Source organism: Physeter macrocephalus, chromosome 20, assembly GCF_002837175.3.
Source record: "Physeter macrocephalus isolate SW-GA chromosome 20, ASM283717v5, whole genome shotgun sequence".
Taxonomy (NCBI): domain Eukaryota; kingdom Metazoa; phylum Chordata; class Mammalia; order Artiodactyla; family Physeteridae; genus Physeter; species Physeter macrocephalus.
This window is the reverse complement of record NC_041233.1, coordinates 71,417,527-71,439,822: the sequence shown is the minus strand read 5'-3', so window position 1 is coordinate 71,439,822 and position 22,296 is coordinate 71,417,527. Positions and strand designations below refer to the sequence as shown.

The 22,296-nt window shown below is 36.5% G+C and overlaps 1 protein-coding gene across 1 annotated transcript in view; it reads left to right on the top strand.

The window, feature by feature from the left end:
• PDZD8 (PDZ domain containing 8) overlaps positions 1-22,296 on the top strand; it is a 91,740-nt gene that overhangs the window by 32,067 nt on the left and 37,377 nt on the right. The window contains exon 3 of the mRNA XM_024121344.3: positions 19,050-19,152. Within this exon, the coding sequence (XP_023977112.1) occupies positions 19,050-19,152 (103 nt within the window). The remainder of the gene's footprint in view (positions 1-19,049; positions 19,153-22,296) is intronic.

Here is a 22,296-nt window from a genome sequence, read left to right as displayed (position 1 = left end):
GTGGTGTATCACATTGATTGGTTTGCGTATATTGAAGAATCCTTGCATCCCTGGGATAAATCCCACTTGATCATGGTGTCTGGTCCTTTTAATGTGTTGTTGGATTCTGTTTGCTAGTATTTTGTTCAGGATTTTTGCATCTATGTTCATCAGTGATATTGGTCTGTAATTTTCTTTTTTTGTGATGTCTTTTTCTGGTTTTGGTATCAGTGATGGTGGCTTGGTAGAATGAATTTGGGAGTGTTTCTCCCTCTGCAATTTTTTGGAAGAGTTTGAGAAGGATCGGTGTTAGCTCTTCTCTAAATGTTTGATAGAATTCGCCTGTGAGGCCATCTGGTCCTGGACTTTTGTTTGTTGCAAGATTTTTAATCACGGTTTCGATTTTATTACTTGTGATAGGTCTGTTTATATTTCCTAATTCTTCCTGGTTCAGTCTTGGAAAATTGTACGTTTCCAAGAATTTGTCCATTTCTTTGTGGTTGTCTATTTTATTGGCATATTGTTGTTTGTAGTAGTCTCTTATAATCCTTTGTATTTCTTCAGTGTCAATTGTGATTTCTCCTTTTTCATTTCTAATTTTACTGATTTGCGTCCTCTCCCTTTTTTTCTTGATGGGTCTGGCTAAGGGTTTATCAATTTTGTTTATCTTCTCAAAGAACCAGCTTTTAGTTTTGTTGATCTTTGCTATTGTTTCCTTCATTTCTTTTTCATTTATTTCTGATCTGATCTTTATGATTTCTTTCCTTCTACTGACTTTGGGTTTTCTTTGTTCTTCTTTCTCTGTTGTTTTAAGTGTAGGGTTAGATTGTTTATTTGAGATTTTTCTTGTTTCTTGAGGTGAGATTGAATTGCTATAAAGTTCCCTCTTAGAACTGCTTTTGCCGCGTCCCATAGGTTTTAGGTTGTTGTGTTTTCGTTGTCATTTGTTTCTATGTATTTTTTAATTTCTTCTCTGATTTCTTCAGTGATCTCTTGGTTAGTAGTGCACTGTTTAGCCTCCATGTATTTGTGTTTTTTACAGTTTTTTTCCTGTAACTGATTTCCAGTCTCATAGCACTGTGGTCAGAAAAGATGCTTGATACGATTTCAATTTTCTTAAATTTTCTGAGGCTTGATTTGTGACTCAAGATGTGATCTATCCTGGAGAATGCTCCATGTGCACTTAAGAAAGTGTATTCTACCACTTTTGGGTGGAATGTTCTGTAAATATCAATTAAATTTATCTGGTCCATTGTATCATTTAAAGCTTGTGTTTTCTTATTTATTTTCTGTTTGGATGATCTGTCCATTGGTTTAAGTGGGGTGTTAACGCCCCCATATTATTGTATTACTGTAGATTTCTCCTTTCATTGTTGTTAGCGTTTGCCTTATGTATCAAGGTGCTCCTGTGTTGGGTGCATAAACATTTATAATTGTTATATCTTCTTCTTGGATTGATCCTTTCATCATTATGTAGTGTCCCTCCTTATCTCTTATAACAGTCTTTATTTTAAAGTCTATTTTATCTGATATGAGTATTGCTACTCCAGCTTTCTTTTGATTTCCATTTGCATGGAATATCTTTTTCCATCCCTTCACTTTCAGTCTATATGTGTCCCTAGGTCTGAAGTGCGTCTCTTGTAGATAGCATATACATGGGTCTTGTTTTTTTTATCCATTCAGCCAGTCTGTCTTTTGGTTGGGACATTTAATCCATTTACATTCAAGGTTATTATCAATATGTATGTTCCTACTGCCATTTTCTTAATTGTTTTGGGTTTGTTTTTGTGGGTCTTTTTCTTCTCTTGTGTTTCCCACCTAGAGAAGTTTCTTTAGCATTTGTTGTAAAGCTGGTTTGGTGGTGCTGGATTCTCTTAGCTTTTGCTTGTCTGAAAAGCTTTTGATTTCTCCGTCGAATCTGAATGAGATTCTTGCCGGGTAATCTTGGTTGTAGGTTTTTCTCTTTCATCACCTTAAGTATATCCTGCCACTCCCTTCTGGCCTACATAGTTTCTGCTGAAAAATCAGCTGATAACCTTATGGGGATTCCTTTGTATGTTATTTTTTGTTTTTCCCTTGCTGCTTTTAATATTTTTTCTTTGAATTTAAATTTTGTTAGTTTGATTAACATGTGTCTTGGTGTGTTTCTCATAGGGTTTATCCTGTATGGGACTCTCTGTGCTTCCTGGACTTGGGTGACTATTTCCTTCCCCATGTTAGGGATGTTTTTGACTATAATCTCTTCAAATATTTTCTCAGACCCCTTCTTTTTCTCTTCTTCTCCTGGGACCCCTATAGTTCGAATGTTGGTGCATTTAGTGTTGTCCCAGAGGTCTCTGAGATTGTCTTCAATTCTTTTCATTCTTTTTTCTTTATTCTGCTCTGTGGCAGTTATTTCCACCATTTTGTCTTCCAGCTCACTTATTCGTTCTTCTGCCTCAGTTATCCTGTAATTGATTCCTTCTAGTGTATTTTTCATTTCAGTTATTGTGTTGTTCATCTCTGTTTGTTCTTTAGTTCTTCTAGATCTTTGTTAAACATTTCTTGTATTTTCTCAGTCTGAGCCTCCATTCTGTCTCCGAGATTCTGGATCATCTTTACTATCATTACTCTGGATTCTTTTTCAGGTAGATCGCCTATTTCCTCTTCATTTATTTGATCTTGTAGGTTTTTACCTTGCTCCTTCATCTGTGACATATTTTTTTGCTCTCTTTTTTTTTTTTTTTTTTAATGAGTGGGATTGTGTTCCTGTTTTACTAGTTGTTTGGCCTGAGGCTTCCAACATTGGAGTTTGTAGCCTGTTGGGTAGAGCTGGATCTTGGTGCTGAGATGATGACCTCAGTGAGACCTCACTCCGATGAATATTCCCTGGGGTCTGAGGATCTGTTAGTCCAGTGGTTTGGACTTGGAGCTCCCACTGCAGAAGCTTCAGCCTGACCCCCGGCTCGTGAACCAAGATCCCACAAGACGTGAGGGGTGGCCAAAAAAAAAAGAACAATAACAAAGTAAAAAATAAAATTAGACTAGGAAACTAACAGATATGTTAGAAAGAATATTAAAAAATATAGATGAACCAACAACCAGAAGGTACAACAGTACCACAATAGTAAAAAAGAGGAGGAGGGGAAAGGAAAAAAGGGTGAGAGTGAGGCCTTAGCTGTGGAGGGCGGGGCCTAAGCAAGGGCGAGGTTTGGGCAGTGGGCGGGGCCTATGCTTAGGACCCCCAGGGCTGGAAAAGGCCCTGGAGGCTGTGGGGGGTGGAGCTTAGGCTCAACAGAACAGAAGGGGCCCAGGCGTGCCCCCTTCCCCTGGTCTCAGAGGGCGGGGGACCTCACCTGGGAGCCCAGCAGGCTTCCTGGGCTCGAGTGGGCAGGACAAACGCCCTCCTCTCCTGCTCTTCCCAGAGGGCACCTCCCACCTGCCTCTCCTGATCTCCCTGGCCTCAGGGGGTCTGATCCTGTCTGACCTCCACTTCTCCTACTCCTCAGTCCCCCCCACATCCTACCAGTTCACTTGGGGGTTCCTCCCATCTCCTTGGGTGTCAGGGTCCCCCACCAGTGGCTGGCAGGCACCCTAGTTGTGGGGAGACTCTAACTCGGCATCTTCCCACACCGCCATCTTGACTCTGCCCACTCTAAGCTTTTTAGAGCTTGACCTTGAATCAAGTAAAAAGAATGTAACTTTAATAAATTTTTCCCAAATTCCATGAAATGGAACATCATATTCATCATCCACAGACAATGATGGCTCTGTTCAAGGACTTCTTTCTTTTTATTTTTTAAACTTTATTTTGAAATAATAAAATGTTTCTGTGTGAGGATTTTTTCTTTTTTAACTTTATTTTGAAGTAATCTCAGACTTACAGAAGTCTGTGTGAAGATTTATCAAACTTAGCAGTTGTAAGGGTTTGAGAGTGAATTTTGCCAATGAGGAAATCTCAGTCTGGGCCTCCATTCTGTCTCCGAGATTCTGGATCATCTTTACTATCATTACTCTGGATTCTTTTTCAGGTAGATCGCCTATTTCCTCTTCATTTATTTGATCTTGTAGGTTTTTACCTTGCTCCTTCATCTGTGACATATTTTTTTGCTCTCTTTTTTTTTTTTTTTTTTAATGAGTGGGATTGTGTTCCTGTTTTACTAGTTGTTTGGCCTGAGGCTTCCAACATTGGAGTTTGTAGCCTGTTGGGTAGAGCTGGATCTTGGTGCTGAGATGATGACCTCAGTGAGACCTCACTCCGATGAATATTCCCTGGGGTCTGAGGATCTGTTAGTCCAGTGGTTTGGACTTGGAGCTCCCACTGCAGAAGCTTCAGCCTGACCCCCGGCTCGTGAACCAAGATCCCACAAGACGTGAGGGGTGGCCAAAAAAAAAAGAACAATAACAAAGTAAAAAATAAAATTAGACTAGGAAACTAACAGATATGTTAGAAAGAATATTAAAAAATATAGATGAACCAACAACCAGAAGGTACAACAGTACCACAATAGTAAAAAAGAGGAGGAGGGGAAAGGAAAAAAGGGTGAGAGTGAGGCCTTAGCTGTGGAGGGCGGGGCCTAAGCAAGGGCGAGGTTTGGGCAGTGGGCGGGGCCTATGCTTAGGACCCCCAGGGCTGGAAAAGGCCCTGGAGGCTGTGGGGGGTGGAGCTTAGGCTCAACAGAACAGAAGGGGCCCAGGCGTGCCCCCTTCCCCTGGTCTCAGAGGGCGGGGGACCTCACCTGGGAGCCCAGCAGGCTTCCTGGGCTCGAGTGGGCAGGACAAACGCCCTCCTCTCCTGCTCTTCCCAGAGGGCACCTCCCACCTGCCTCTCCTGATCTCCCTGGCCTCAGGGGGTCTGATCCTGTCTGACCTCCACTTCTCCTACTCCTCAGTCCCCCCCACATCCTACCAGTTCACTTGGGGGTTCCTCCCATCTCCTTGGGTGTCAGGGTCCCCCACCAGTGGCTGGCAGGCACCCTAGTTGTGGGGAGACTCTAACTCGGCATCTTCCCACACCGCCATCTTGACTCTGCCCACTCTAAGCTTTTTAGAGCTTGACCTTGAATCAAGTAAAAAGAATGTAACTTTAATAAATTTTTCCCAAATTCCATGAAATGGAACATCATATTCATCATCCACAGACAATGATGGCTCTGTTCAAGGACTTCTTTCTTTTTATTTTTTAAACTTTATTTTGAAATAATAAAATGTTTCTGTGTGAGGATTTTTTCTTTTTTAACTTTATTTTGAAGTAATCTCAGACTTACAGAAGTCTGTGTGAAGATTTATCAAACTTAGCAGTTGTAAGGGTTTGAGAGTGAATTTTGCCAATGAGGAAACAAGTTAGAAGTATTCATAGAAAACTGTTTACTGAAAATACTGGAGTTGTACAGCTGGAAGCTTTATGCTTTAGAAGGCAACATGAAGTGGAAATAATACTGGCTTTTGAGTTAGAAAGTGCTGTGGTCACATCCTAGCTATGTGCTCGTACTGTTATATGTTCTCAGGGAAGTTATATATCTGTAAAAATGGACAAGGGTGCTACCTTGCTGGTAATGGTGATCAGAGGTAGGTAAATAAACCACAGTTGCCTACCATGTAGTAAGGCTTCAGTAGATATGGCTTCTATTATTATGCCTTAATATAATCATTATCTTGTTTATCAAGAAGAAAACAAATCTTTAAACAAAACTGTTCTTTTTTGCATATTTGGTTATGAGAACTGGAATTTGAATTTTATTAATTTGAAAGGGTCTCACACTGTAAAGGGAAGTTCTTTTCTAATTATATGAAATAACAGTTTTGAATTTCCAAAATAAAGCTTGAGAATGGAAACACAGTTTTGTTTATAAAAATTGGTTCTATTTACCAAAAATCAAAGTCATTCTGAATAGTTGCTTTTTTTTTTGCATTGACTAAGGCTAGATTTTAACCACAGAAGAACTCAATTGCTGTATTTGTAGTATTGTTATTAGACTAAATTATTTCACATTAGTATTACAATCATATTAAGATTATTATTTGTAAATTTATAATTTATAGTCCATCTTCTAAAAGGATTTTAGGTATTTTGCAAAGAAAATAATATACCTATGTGCAGTTAAATAGAAAATAAATTAGATCAAAAACAACCATGTAGAGAAGAGAAGATCAGTTTTCTGGCAGCAAAGGAAACTTGATGGAGTTCCTAGGTTTTATTTCTTGATAAACTGTGCATGTTTTTCAGGGGAAAAGAAATTCTGACCTCAAATTCTAGGAGGGATTTGTCCCCTACATCTTTGTGTAAAGGACATTGAACAATGTAATGGGTCTCTTTTCCCTTCTCTTCTCTTCTCTCTTTTCTTTTCCTGGTTTTAGCAACCAGTTATATTTTTTAAAAAACAAACTTAAGATTATAGTCAGTGAAGGCAAAGCCTATAAAGTTCTGTTGTGTGAGAGTTCTGTACTCTAGAGCAGTATATTTAGGATAGTCTGTCCTAATTATAGATAGAAGTTCTAATTAAGGTCAGTTCTTCACTGAGTCACACTTACACTGTTCTAAAGCCTCTATTTTCTCAGCACCTTTTAGAGTGTTGTTTTACTGGGTTCCAAAAATACATCATTTTTAAAATTTTTAAATGTTAACACAAATACAAAAAAGCGCTTGACATTCTTCTTTCATTACCAAGAGTTCTCCCTTATTCCATAATTATCTATCATCAGCATGGACTCATGGATTCCTATTTTTTTCAATCGCTATAATTCTTTACCATCCTTAATTATTTTGGTGCCTAAATTATCTCATATATGACCACTAGGAGCCTCTTCAAATAACTCTGTATTTTTTTCTTTGCTTTTCTTCTTCTTCTCCCCCGCCCCCTCCTCCTTCCCACGCCCCTTCTCCTCCTTCTTTTCTTTCTTCTTTTTTTTCTTTTTTTTAGGTCTTCACTACTTTCTGGTACATATAACAAGCTGTTCCAGGTTCATTTTGTATCTTCCCCATCACAGTCCTAGAATCGGCTGTTTTTCCAAAAAGCCCTGGTTCCTTTTAGTAGAGAATGATATTAGGAATCAAGATCTGGGTGTTGGGTATGTTCATTGCTACTTCACATATTCATAGGGCCCTTCAGTGAGCAGAGTTAGGAAATACATATTATGTGTAGACACTTGTAAACATATACATACATACACATAGACACAATTTAGAAATCATGAGTTCACCTGATACTTCCAATTCTATTTCATCCTCATAGGGTTGTTCCTTGCCTTGGTTCTTCCCCACCTTGGTTCTTCCTCCTTTTGTATTTTTATGTCCCTTGAGCCCTGACTCCCAATAACATCAGCACTTTGACTCATTTGCTTAATCCTATACTACATCTCAGATAGTTTTGGAATTGCTTTGTCCCTACGTGAACAGAGAACATACTTACTAAAAGGAGTAAAAGATTTATTTGCAGTTCTCCCCTACCCTGCCCATTGAGGGCATGTGGTCATATACTGTATTCATAAATTAGAATAATTTTTCCCCTTTAGTGTGATTATGTTGTTCATTTGAAATGTAGTTGGGTTCATTTCAGTTTGCTCTCAGTTTCAGTCTCCCCCCACCCCTGCCTTTCTATCCTTATTGATTCCTATTTTTTCAGATGTAGAGCATTAATATGCTTCTATGACACAAAACTATACAAAAATATATACAGACAGCCCTTACTCAGCCTGGCACTGTGTTAACCAAAACCTTGCATGTCAGAACAGTGCAAAGCAGGGACACAGTTCTGATATGCAGTTAACACGAAGTGAGGACTGCCAGTACTATCATTTGGATCTTCTTTACTGGTTTTTTTTTTTTTAATCTAGTTCTGTCAATTCGTGAATGAAGTGTGTTTAAATCTTCAACCATGACTATTAATTTATCTCTTCTTTTGTAATTTGGTTATTAGGTGCATATTTCTTTTTTTTTAACATCTTTATTGGAGTATAATTGCTTTACAATGGTGTGTTAGTTTCTGCTGTATAACAAAGTGAATCAGCTCTACATATACATATATCCCCATATCTCCTCCCTCTTGCATCTCCCTCCCACCCTCCCTATCCCACCCCTCTAGGTGGTCACAAAGCACCAAGCTGATTTCCCTGTGCTATGCGGTTGCTTCCCACTAGCTATCTGTTTTACATTTGATAGTATATATAAGTCCATGCCACTCTCTCACTTCGTCCCAACTTACCCTTCCCCCTCCCCATGTCCTCAGGTCCATTCTCTACATCCGCATCTTTATTCCTGTCCTGTTCCTAGGTTCTTCAGAACCTTTTTTTTTAGATTCCATATATACGTGTTAGCGTACGGTATTTGTTTTTCTCTTTCTGACTTACTTCACTCTGTATGACAGACTCTAGGTCCATCCCCCTCACTACAAATAACTCAGTTTCATTTCTTTTTCATATTTCTTCTTGACATAATGACTCTTTTATCATTATGAAGTGTCCCTCTTTGTCTCATAATATTTCTTGTCTTAATATTTATTTCATCTGATATTGATATAGCATCTACAGATTTCTTATTATTTTCATGGTGTATATGTGTGTGTGTGTGTGTGTAGATATATATCTTTTTTTTAACAACCTTTTACTTTCGATCTATTTGTGTCTTTATATTTAAATTGTATCATATGTCATAAACAGTTGGCTCTTGCTTTTATGTGTATAACAATCTCTGCCTTTTCATTGGAGTGTTTAGTTCCCTTATACTTAATGTAATTATTGATGAGGTTGTGTTTTTAGGTCTGCCATTTTGCCATTTGTTTTTTGTCTCATCTGGTTTTTTTTTTCTCTCCTTGGTTTCTTTTCATCCTTCCTGTCTTGTGAATCAAATATTTTTTAGTATTCCATTTTAATTCCTTTATTGGCTTGCTAACTATAGTTTTACAGTGGATATATGGTTGCTCTAGGAATTGGAGTATGCATCTTTAATGTATCCCATATACTTAGAATATTGTTACTTAAGGTAAATTACAAGAACCTCATAATAGTATATTTCCATTTATGCCCACATCATCAGTGTTCGTCATATACAGGTATCCCGAGCTTTTTGAAAGTTCGCTTTATGCCACTTCACCTTTATGAAAGACCTACTTTAGTACCTGTTTTTGCTAACTGAAAGAAATTTGAAGAGGATTTTTACTTTTACAGAAATCGAAAAGAGAAAATGTCATTCAACCTTTGTTTTGCAGCAAGCTGTTATAGAGGTAGCTGTGTACCCTAGCAGCAGTGAGAGTGACACCACCAAGCTCCTTCTCTGGGAACTACATTCAGCATCCCAGCATCAAGCCGTTGTAGCTTTGAACTGTGTCTGTGAACATCTGTGCTTTATCTTGATTCATTTTGTGCATCCGTTAGGAAGATGTGTCCTAAGATAATTGCTTCTGCACTTTACACCATTTTTGCTTACAAAAAGTTTCATAGGAATGCTCTACTTTTGGATAGCGGGAGGAACCTGTATATTACATTCATATATGTTACTAACCCATCAGTAGTGTTATTTTTAGCTTTAAACAGTCATATGTCTTTTAAAGAAATTAAAAGAAACATTTTTTTTTTACATCTACTGTATATTTAACATTTATATTGCCCTTCATTCCTTCCTTTAGAGCAAAGTTACCATCTGGTATCCTGTCCCTCCAGCCTCAAGAACTTCCTTTAGCATTTCTTGTTATTTAGGTTTGCTGGCAATAAATTCTCTGTTTTTGTTTATCTGGAAATTTATTTTTCATTCAGTTGTGAAGGATAGTTTTCCTGATATAGACGTCTAAGCTGAAAATTATTTTCCTTCAACACTTTAATTATTTCAATCCTATATTCTGATGAGAAGTCAGCAATCAATCTTACGGCTCCTCTCCACGTGCAATGTGTCATTTTTCTGTAGCTGCTTTCCAAGTTTTCACTTTGGCTTTCAGTCCTTTGACTATGTCTAGGGGTAGTTTTCTTTGTTTGTTTGTTTTTAATGCTTCTATTTCAGTGAACTTCTTGGATATGTGCAGTAATGTTTTCAGTCAAATTTGGGAAGTTTGGGGGCATTATTTTTTTCAGATATTTTTTCTGCTTCTTTCTTTTTCACCTCTCCTTATGGGATTCCAAATTATATATATGTTGGGCTGTTTCATTTTCCCCATAGGTCCTTGAGGTTCATTTTGTTTCTTTAAACTCTTCTTTTTTTCTCTGTGTTCTTTGGATTGAGTAATACTAATCTGTCTTCAAGTTCACTGAGTCTTCTGCTATCTCCAGTCTGCTATCTCCAATTTTTAATTTCATTTATTATGCTATTCAGCTCTAGAAGTTCAATTTTGTACAGTTATCATTTCTCTGTTGAGAATACCTATCTTTTCACTCATTATTGTGCTTTCTTTAATTCTTTGAACAAGATGTTCTTTCAGTTCTTTGCGTATATATATTTTTTTTTCTTTGAAAAAAATATATAAATGCTGCATTGAAGTCTTATCTGGGCCCATTAGGAGTCAGTTTTTATTGACTGCCTGTCCTGTTGACCATCAGTCATACTTTCCTCTTTTCTTTGATTGAAAACTGGACATTGTAGATAATGAGTTGTAGCAACTCTGTATTCTCTTATATTTTGAGGATGATTGATTTTCTGTTCTAGTGGGCAGTTAACTTGCCTATTTTCAAGTTGCAAACTTTGTCTCCGTACTCTTCCCACCCTCCCCATCTTCCCAGCAACAGCATATATTTCTCTCCTTCCTTTGTCTTCCCACTGCTGTCTTTTTAGACTGGTGCCCTAATGTTTCCTTCTTTATTTAGCAATCAGCCAAGGATTTGAGCCGAGATGGGACTTACCCTCTCAGTGATTTCTTTGTCTCCCCATAATTTCTAGCGGCTCTGCAGGCTTTGCACTCTATCCTGATTCTTGAAACCCATAAGGCTTCAACTTTCTGCTGCTTGAACTATGCCACCGTTTTCCTGCAGCCATAACCCTGAGCTATGAAAACCCCATGCTAGCAGTTTGTACTCCTTGTTGCAATTTTATGAAATTAGACTGTCCTCTGGCTTCTCTCTGCTTTGGGAAGGTTTACATTGTCTTTAAATGTGTTTTAAAAATTCTTTTTATCCAGTTTTTATTACTGCAGTCTGTTGGAGAGTTTGTGTGACCACTTTACCACTATTACCAAAAGTACTGTTCACTTGGTTTTCATGTAGATGTTGTTGACAGGTATTGCCTTTGTTTTCCTGGTTGTTCTTTTTGCTTTTATGGGAGGATTTGGGGAGACTCAAAACCATGCTACCACCACTGCCATCGTTCTAGAACCAGAAATACATATTTTTACTTTGATTTTATAAGGTAAAGGAAAGGATTTAATTATGTGATTAAACTATTTTGAAATAAAATCAGCTGTTTCTTTTATAAGGTGAGGCAGCTTCAAGGTAAAAATTTGGTAGAAGGAATTAATACTTTAAGTAGCATTATATCCATATTATATAGTGAAATGTTTAGTTCTTCTATAGAGAAGTCTGTTAACATGGAATTTTGAAATTCGTTTACAAGATGAGCTGTTTTAGAAGTTAAAACCAAAGAAATATTTCTAGGTTGCATTTGTTTGTGGTCTTCCATTTATTTTAGTATTGAGTTTGATTATATTCACTTGTTTATTTTTGACTCAAGTGGTAACTGTTTTTTTAAAAATTTTATCTGAAGTAAATAAAGCTAAATATTAACTCCCCGCCACCCTGAGTAGTTGGTAAATGTGTGTTCCTTATACTCTGCATTTATTTTAATGTTTGACAGTTTATCTTTTTTAAAAAGAGAAAATATCTAGCTAAATTTGAATATATTTGGGGGCATGACTCTACAAATACGTCTGTTGTTACTAATAGCGTTTACTTATTACCTGCAATATATAATATATGGTAGGTACTTTGCATTCATTATTTCAGCCCTCAGAACATCTTTATGAGATTAGTATTATATCCATTTTATAGATGAAGAACTGAGATCCATAAATTACTTGCCCAAGACCCCATAGCTGGAATTTGAATGTAGGTTTGTTTGACTTCAAAATCCTTCACTCATTCTATCTTCTTAGCCTTCTTTTAAAACTTGTTGAAGAAAATTTTGGTTCTTAAATTTTTCATATTATAAGTATATAAATTTTGGAAATTTTTTTTACTTATTTGAAGGCAAGTCATTCTATTTTTTTAAAAATTACCTTTTCAAGAAGATCTTGGGATGTAGAAATGTACATTAGTAATGAAGCATCACTAAGATAAAGGCTGAAGTTGTTTCCTTCATGGAGGAGAGATAAAAGGAAATTAGCTCAAACATGAGACATTTAAATTTGTGTAAGGGAAAACTTCCACTCAGAACGAATTACTTGGAGCTGTTGCTGAATATTACTCCTAGTGGTTTTTAAAGCTATATAGATCTATAATCATAAAGGTCTGTCAAGGTTGCTTTTGACTAGAAGAAGACTTTTCAGAAGATTCCAAATTTAGAGTTCATTTGTCCTGGGTTTATGTAGGTATTCTTTCCTCACCTCCTCTTTCCTAAGATTACTGTGTTGGAAAATAGTATTGTTTCTTTTGTAATTGTACAGGCATAGCTCCAGAACACCACAATAAAGTGAATATGACAATAAAGCGAATGACATGAATTTTTTGCTTTCCCAGTACATATAAAAGTTATATTTACACTATACTATAGTCTATTGTGTGATAGTATTAAGTCTAAAAAACTGTACATACCTTAATTGCAAATTACTTTATTGCTAACCATCATCTGAGACTTCAGTGAATCATAAAATCTTTTTGCTTGTGGATAATCTTGCCTCGATATTGATGGCTGCTGCGACTGATCAGGGTGGTGGTTGCTGAAGGTTGGGGTGGCTGTGGTAATTTCTTACAGTAAGACAACAGAGAAGTTTGCTGCATTGATTGACTTTTCCTTTCACAGATGATTTCTCTGTAGCATGCAGTGCTGCTTGATAGCATTTTACCCACAGCAGAACTTTTTTCAAAATTGGAGTCAGTCCTCTCAAATCCTGCCACTGCTTTATCAACTAAGTTTATGTAATAGTCTAAATCCTTTGTTGTCATTTCAAAAATCAGTTGAGTTTGCCATCTTACATGGGAATGATTCGTGGTGCCCCAAAATAATTATAATAGTAGCATCAAAGATCACTGATCATAAATCACCATAACATATATAATAATAATGAAAAAGTTTGAAATACTCAGAGAATTAACAAAACGTGGCACAGACACGAAGTGAGCAAATGCTGTTGGAAGAATGGTGCTGATAGACTTGCTCGATGCAGGGTTGTCACAAACCCTCAATTTGTAAAAAATGCAATATCTACAAACTATAGTAAAACAGAGCAACATGGGCTTCCCTGGTGGCGCAGTGGTTGAGAGTCCGCCTGCCGATGCAGGGGACACGGGTTCGTGCCCCGGTCCGGGAAGATCCCACATGCTGCGGAGCGGCTGGGCCCGTGAGCCATGGCCGCTGAGCCTGCACGTCCAGAGCCTGTGCTCTGCAACGGGAGAGGCCACAACAGTGAGAGGCCCGCGTACCGCAAACAACAACAACAACAACAACAAAGGAAGGCACAATAAAACGAGGGTATGCCTGTATACCTCTACTGCTATTTCATACAGTAAAACAGCTGTTTTAAGTCTTCTGATGTCTGAATTGTAAAAGAATTTAAGAAATTAAGTATGAACCCAGATGACATAAAGCCATCACTATGTTTTAAAATGCCAAACTCCAAAATGTTTAAGTGCAATGTTGGCATGCTATATACTTATATATGATACTTTCAACAAAAGTGAACTGTAAAATGAACTGTGGTCAGAAAAATAAGAATTCAAAATAAAAATTCAAAAATAAGAATTCAAAATAAAAATTCAAAAATCTGAATTTTCCCTCTCTTTGCACCATTATTCCATGATGGTCAATTAGTTCTTCTAATGAATTTATTGAAGATGTCTGAAGGTAATATTAAGATACACTGTTTTCAGAAATTGCTGTTTATATATGGATTGCATAGAAAGAGAAATTGAAGAACCAGAGACAAATTAAGAGGTATTTAGGTTAAAGGTGAGGAAGTAAGTTCTTGAAAGACGTGTATTAGTAGAAACAGGAAGGGATAACTGGTATAACTAGGATAGGGTTTAGTTAGTGACTGAATATGTGGATGGCTATAGGTGGAAGAGGCAAAGGAATGTTAAGGATTTGAGTCTAGGAGAATTATGATCTCATTGAGTTTGATTTGCTCATCAAGTATTGATTATTTTCTAATATTAGACATATAAAGATCAAGACAAAGCTTCTCCCTTTCAGGACCAGTGGTGGAAATAGAGGTGCTTGTTTTTTTTTTGCAGTACGCGGGCCTCTCACTGCTGTGGCCTCTTCCGTTGCGGGGCACAGGCTCCGGACCCGCAGGCCCAGCGGCCATGGCTCACGGGCCCAGCCGCTCCGCGGCATGTGGGATCCTCCCGGACCGGGGCACGAACCCGTGTCCCCTGCATCGGCAGGCGGACTCTCAACCACTGCGCCACCAGGGAAGCCCGACTTTATATGTCTTAAGTAGTAGGGCATGGTTAGATTTCCTTGTAGAAGTGTTCTGCAAACTTGACGGTTTAGACAAGGAGAAGGAGAAAGACGGACTGGACATTAGGTTTGGAGGTCTTCGTCATAGACAGGGAGAGTTAAGTCCTGGGTGGGGATAATTTCCAAGGGGGAGGAGTATAGACCAGAGGTAAGCATATATAGGAGGTCAGCCAAGTTTGATTCTTTTCACAACCCTTGAGCTGATATTTGACTCCCTTCAGGTGTGAGATTCTCCTTTCAAATTAAGTTTAATCATCCAAAAAAAGAAAAAAAGATTTTTGGTTTTCACTTTTGATTATAAAAATGACTTTCTTATAGAAGGGTGCACAGGGACTTCCTTTCCTTTTCTCAGTGGTTTCGTCCTGAGTCATAAATTCTCTCTGTTTCTTGATAGGTGATGTTTGTGCTTATGCTCAACATGAGGTTTCAATATACCTTTGCCTTTAAAAAAAATAAACATTTTGAAATTGGAAAGAACTTTTATAGAGCTAGTAGCTCTTTCCAGAGACAGATGTCTAAAGGCAATTTTCTTGCCTTTTTTGTTTGCAGTACCGACTCCTACTCCCTTAGGAAGTAGTAATAGTAGAAATGTTATTTGTACTCATTTCTTGCTAATTCAATATATGTTGAGTGTTCATTTTACTCAAAATTTGTATTAACCAGTGACTGTTGCTACTTGTTTCTGGTGATTATATAATTTGAATGGTAAACCTTTGTTTAACTCAAGACTGAATTGTAGATGTACAATGAAAGTGGATACTTTTGTTTTAAATGTTCTATGTAAACTAAAGCAAATGCCTTCTTAATTCACCCAGTTGGCTGGTACTAGTGGTACAGTGGTTCTGGCATTTCTCTAGAAAATTATATGTTTTTCCAAATCAGTCAAGAAATCAGGAAAATGGGGGATACTGTTATTATTCTTCTAAAAGAATTAAATCTTAATCAACATAGAGTCATTAGTAGTTGAAGGAATCCACTGATTGCAAGTCAGAAGTAGGTTCAGGAAACGCTAACATAGGAATTATGTCCTGGGAACCAGATCTGGTGCTTGTAGGAGAGAAACAGTCAATCTAAGCAGTTAGTCTCAGGTATCTCTTTTTCCCTGTCTGTTGCTAATTGTGGGTCATTCTTGCAAACAAAATAAATATTAAGAAGTTTATACACATAGTATACTTTATACAGATCCTAAGAAATAATACTTTTTTTTAAAGAAATGTTTTCTAAGCAAAATAGATCCTTACTAAATTGGCATTTATGACACATGCTTTAGTGTAGTGTTGTTAGCTTTTCTAGAGTTCTAGTAATGTTTGCTCAATTTTTCCAGAATGTTCACCATTGGCTACAGATCTTTGTAACTACTTTAACAGAAGAAATGTAAAGAGTAGAAGTGAGTATTGTGGCGTGCTCTGACATAGAATCAGAAGTTGATCTAAAATCAGAATTAATAAAAGCAGTATCTATTTCAATGGCAAAATTAAATTCAGGGTAATCAGACAAAATATTTTCATCCTTAAGAAAAGAAATAAACATCTGAAGCAACATAGAGCCTAACAACCCAACCTAAAGGTGTTTTTGGAAGTACTTTTAATAGTTGATCAGTTGCTTTTAAAATGAAAGTCTTCTGTATCTGGAATATTTGTCACAAAACAAAGATCAAGGCTATCTGATAGGGCAGTTAATGTTTTATGTACTTTAAAATGTCATTGTTAAGAATGATAACTATTAAATGTTAAATATTTGTGGTATTTCAATATTTTAAATGATTTTTATTTGGAATTTATTTTAAGGGACCCTTTTAATATTTTCTGTTATCAAATCTCAACATCAGATAAAAATCCATTTTATATTTTATTGAAATACATAATCTTATTGCAGTGTATTGATTCATAGTAAAAATAAAGCAAGCATTTTTTATTATATCTTTTTGTAACAAATCTCTGAGACTTTTGATATAACCCTAATGAACGCTCATTATTCTTTTTCTCTTTAAACAGCTTTATTGAGATATAATTCACATACCTACAATCTATCCATTTAAAGTATATGATTCAGTGTGTTTTAGTATGTTCAAAGGGTTCTACAGCCATCATCACAATCTAATTTTAGAACATTTTTGTCCCTCTCGAAGAAACTCCATACTCATTAACAGTCAATTCCTAATCCCCCTAGTCCTCCTCCCCCAGCCCTTAAGTAATCAATAGTCTACTTTCTGCCTCTATAAATTTGCCCATTTCCAGACATTTCATACAGTATGTGGTCTTTTGTGACTGGCTTTTTTCACTTAGCTTGTTTTCAGGGTTCATCCATATTGTAGCAGGTATCATTACTTCATTTCCTTTTGTTGCCAAATAATATTCCATTGTATGTATATGCCACGTCTTATTTACCTATTCATGAGCTGATGGACATAAGGGTTGTATTCACTTTTTGACTATTATGAATGATGCTGTTATGAACATTCATGTCAAGTTTTATATGAATGTATGCTTTCATTTTTCTTCATTATTTACCTAGGAGTGGAATTTCTAGGTCATATGTTAACTCTATGTTAACTTTTTATGGAACTGCCAAAATATTTTTCAAAGTGGCTGCATCATTTACAACCCCTCCAGCAATGTGTGAGGATTCTAGGTTCTCCACATCCTCACCCATACTTGTTATTGTCTCTTTTTTAATTAGCCATCTAGTGGGTATGAAGTGGTATCTCATTGTGGGTTTGATTTGCATTTCCTGATGGCTAATGGTGTTGAGCATATTTTCATGTGCTTATTGGCTTTTTGCATATCTTCTCTGGAGAAATGTCTATTCATTTTCTTTGTCCATTTTAAAATTAGGTTATACTGGGTCCTTACAAGATACATGATTTGCACATATTTTCTCCCATTCTGTGGTTTGTCTTTTTGCTTACTTGGTGGTATCCTTTGAAGCACAAAAATTTTAATTTCAGTGAAGTCCCATTCACCTATTTTTTCTTTTGTTACTTGTGCTTTTGGTGTCCTATCTTAAATCATTGCCTAATCCAAGGTCACAAAGATTTGCTTTTATGTTTTCTTATTAGACATTTAGGTCTGTGACTTATTTTGAGTTAATTTTTGTTGTACGTTTTTAAAATGTAAACAAAGGTGTTATGAAAAATATAGAATGACTTATGATTTCAGGGGGAGATTCCAAGCATTATGCTTTCTTATTCCTGAATCCTGTAATATCTGTTGAGAATTTGAGAGTACTAGCTGGTGTATATAGCCTTCTCTGCATGACCGTAAAGGTCTTAAGGTAGTTTGCTCTTTTGGACACATGGTGGCAGCAGAGCTTTGATGAATGAAAATTCTCATTTTCCTAAACTTAGTATTTTATAATTATGAATCTTCTTAATGCTCTTGGCAGTAAATTATTGAGCAGTAAGTTTAAATTGCCTTTCAGATTAAAAATTATTTAAATTTATGAACTTTTTTTTGCCATGAGTTTATTCTGACTTTTCAAGTTATGAAGCCAGTTTGTGAGGTATGGACATGATTTGCTTGAGTTCTCCGACCTTAGGACACAATTTTCTCTTATTACTCTAAGGTCTTTTATCCACTTTTCTTTCATTATCTCACTCCTATCCCTATGATCTTTGTGTAGAGATAAAGTAATAGAGTAGCAGTCAAAATGTTGATTAATGCTAAAGATAGTCTCAAACTTACTCCTAAAAAACATTGGCAGACTTACATTCTGACTTAGAAGATAGATAATATAGAAGTTGAGCATGTGGGTAACAGTTTTTTCCTTCAATAAGAAAAACTGCTTTATGTCATCTCAAGATTGGACCCAAGATTTCCTTTTTAGATCTGAATATTAAACAGTAAAATTAAGTGATATAATTATTCCTTGACAGTTATTTTTAAGATAATAGAAATAATAAACATTTATTGAGCACTGACTGTTTGCTAGACACTATGCTAAATGCCTTATATGCATTGTCTTTTATTCTCACAACAACTCTAAGAGGTAAGTTTTATTTTTGGCCTGAATTTTCCAGAGGAAGAGATGGTTTTAGAGAAGTTAAATAATTTGCCCAAGGTCACATTAGTAGGTAGAGATGTACATGTATGTATATGTGTTCATTGCAACTATATTGTACTATTTTGTGTTTAATTTTTACAGATATGGTATCATACTGTATATATGTATCACTCTGCAACTTATTTTTAAAATTCAAATCTATAGCTGATTTGAAAATCTGTAGCTTTTGCTACTGTGTATAGATATCTGGTCAATTTGTTTACCTCATGAATAGATACTACTTTCTATTTCTTTGATTTAGCTGCTGAATAACAGCTTGTCCTAGAATTTCACCTAATTTTTAGCTTTACTTTTCCAGTAGAGGGTATACAAAGTGTTTAATTAAATTTTTTCCTCAGTTAACAGAGTAATTTATTACTTTTTAGTGTAATGATCAGAAAGAAAAAGTTTAATACATATAATTGGTATAATAGTCCCCTTGTTTTATTTTCTACTGCAGGTTACTTATTTTTGGATCCTATGACAGAGAGGCAAATATTCATTGCACACTTGAGCTGAGCAGTGGCGTTTGGGAAGAAAAACAAAGGAGTTCTATTAAGACGGTAAAATAGATTTGCATAGCTTTACATCTGCATAAAGTTTATATTCTATAGGTGTTGTTTTATTAATATTTCTGTATCCTAGAGTTATTTTTGGTCATATGCAAATAATTATGAATAGCTCTTATTTGTCTTGTTGTAATATATCCATAATAAAGTGAATCATGTAAAACTATACTATTAATTACTTGCATAAGAAACCTTGTCTAACTAATTTTCCTTTTATAAGTTTAAAGTTGTTTCATAGTTGTGGAATCAGAAGGAAATGATTCTGAACACCTTAGAAAGCATGTAAATTCAGAGCATTCATTCATTCATCAGATATTTCATGAGCACTTACTTTGTACCAGGCACTGTGTTAGATGCTGGGGAAACAGTTCAAGACAAGAGACCCTGTTTTTGTGGTACTGTCATAGGGGAGAGGTTTGATAATCGTCTGCCTGTAGAGAGAAAGGGTTATAGGAGGATGGGGTAAACCTGAGAGATCAGATCAGTTAGGAGGTATTTAGGGGGAGGTGTTGGCTACTTTAACTAGGTGGTAGCCAAGGAAATGGAAAGAAGAGAATGGATTTGGGACATACTTTTTGGTGTGTGAAGGACGTAGAGTTCCAGTTTCCTTTTTGATCTCTCTCAAAAGAAACTGTCACCTAAATTGCAAGACTTTGAAAAAAATGTAAAGGCTTTTAAAATATTTTAAGTGCTATAATTAAAAATACACAAAAACAGTGCTTTACTCTCAACATTTTTTTTTAATTTTATTTATTTATTTTTGGCTGTGTTGGGTCTTCGTTGCTGCATGCAGGCTTTTCTCTAGTTGCAGCGACCAGGGGCTACTCTTCATTGCTGCGCCACGGGCTTCTCATTGCGGTGGCTTCTTTTGTTGTGGAGTATGGGCTCTAGGCGCGCGGGCTCTAGAGCGTAGCCTCAGTAGTTGTGGCCCACAGGCTTAGTTGCTCCACTGCATGTGGGATCTTCCCAGACCAGGGCTTGAACCCATGCCCCCTGCGCTGGCAGGTGGATTCTTAACCACTGCATCACCAGGAAAGGCCCTCTCAACGTGTTTTAATTGGACTTGTTTGGGTTCTTTGGATTCCTAAATGAGTAAAAATTGTCACTAGTTATTAGCTAATTTGTTGAGCTAATAACCAACAACCAAGCAACTCAACCAAAGTTGAGTTGGTGTTTTCTGAATATTCTACATAGCAGTTTTTGTTTGTTTGTTTGTTTTTTGGTTTTTTTGCGGTACGCGGGCCTCTCACTGCTGTGGCCTCTCCCGTTGCGGAGCACAGGCTCCGGACGCGCAGGCTCAGCGGCCATGGCCCACGGGCCCAGCCGCTTCGCGGCATGTGGGATCCTCCCGGACAGGGGCACGAACCCGTGTCCCCTGCATCGGCAGGCGGACTCTCAACCACTGTGCCACCAGGGAAGCCCCTGCATAGCAGTTTTAATAGCAGTTATGTTATGCTTCTTGGAATTTGCATAAATCTAGTTGTCTATTAAAGATTTTAGAGCATTTATCAAGATGTTGTCTACAGAATTTCTTTATTAAGCCCATGAAGTTTCACAATGAAAATAGAATCCCAGAATTTTATGGCTGAAATAGGGAAGAAAAAAAAAATCAGTGTCCTAAAGGGATCCTCAGCCTTTTTTTTAAAGAAAATTTATTTAATTTACTAAGCATATACTGAAATATTGGGCTGGCCAAAAAGTTCGTTCGAGTTTTTTTCACACCATCTTAGGGTTTGGTAATAATAAAATTCCAAGAGTGCTTTTGGAACCCCCAGACCTCTCCAGAGTTGCTTTTAGTCTGTTTTAAGGTAAGATCTATTTAGCACGTCAGTAGTTTTTTGCAGGAATAAATTATAGTTGTGTTCTTTAAAGCTGTATTTAATAAGTTAGTGTTTAGCTGTTTCTATCACATTTAACTCTTGGTGGCAGTATAGCAAATCCAGTGATTATTATTTGTAGCCAATATTTAGGAAAACTCTCTCTCTATTATGTCTTCATTATACTGGTGAATAGGTACTTTTGAACTGTACTACCTAGCTGTTTTATAGTAGTAGTAATGTGCTTTTTGGTATTTCTGGGATCTGTTATTCTTCATAGCATTTTAAAAAATAGTTACAAAGAAAAAGAAAAAAAATAGTTACAATTCTCTTAAATAGATACATAAGCATATTTCCATGCTCTCAAAAATTATTACTTTTAATGGTTATGTGGTATTTTTTTGGATGCCTCTTTGACTTTTAAATTGTTTCCAATTTCTCCATGTAATAATTGTGAACATTCTTATATAAAAAATTGAGCAGTGTGAAATTCTTTTGGAATAAATAGAGTAATTCTGATGAGTATGGGAAAGTAGGGAGAAGTAAAGCTGGAAAGGGAGGATGGGCTGACCCCCAAAGTTTGAATGTATGAAAGTAGTTGGGAGAATAGGATTTGGGGCATGGGAATGACAGGGTCAAAATAGTTTTTTTTAGGAAAATCTCCCCTTTCTCTCATGGTTGTTCATGCCACCTTTAAGTTACATCTCAAGCAGTTTGAAGCAACTCCTCAGAGAAAATAACCAGCTTTATAATTTGTTCTGAAATAAATAAATACATGAAAAAGCAGTATTGTTTTGTCTAGGTATGAAATGGTCATAACTTGCCATTGCTATTGGCATTTTCAGTTTCCTTTATTATACTTGCAAAAATATGAGATTAGACAGCTTTAATATTTTGTAGAAAAGGTTAGTAAGACTTTAATCTTGAGTCATAATTTTAGATCTTAGCATATGTCATAGGTAGTTTTGGAGAAGGAATTCTAGGTTACTAATTACATCTGGTGTCAAATATGTCAGCAGCACTGAAGTGTCTCCAGGCACTAAATTACATATGTCTGAATTTAATAACTCTAGGGAGGAGAATTAGAGTGTTTCTCAAGATTATGTAAAGCATTACAGAATAGGATTTGATAATTTGAGATACATTGCAAATTTGGCTAGCAAAAAAGTACATCATTAAAAAAATAAGTATGCTAAAAAGTATTTGAGTTTAGAAGCTATCTTTGTATAAATAAATAATTCAGGTTTAGGGCTTCCCTGGTGGCGCATTGGTTGAGAATCCACCTGCCAATGCAGGGGACACGGGTTTGAGCCCTGGTCCG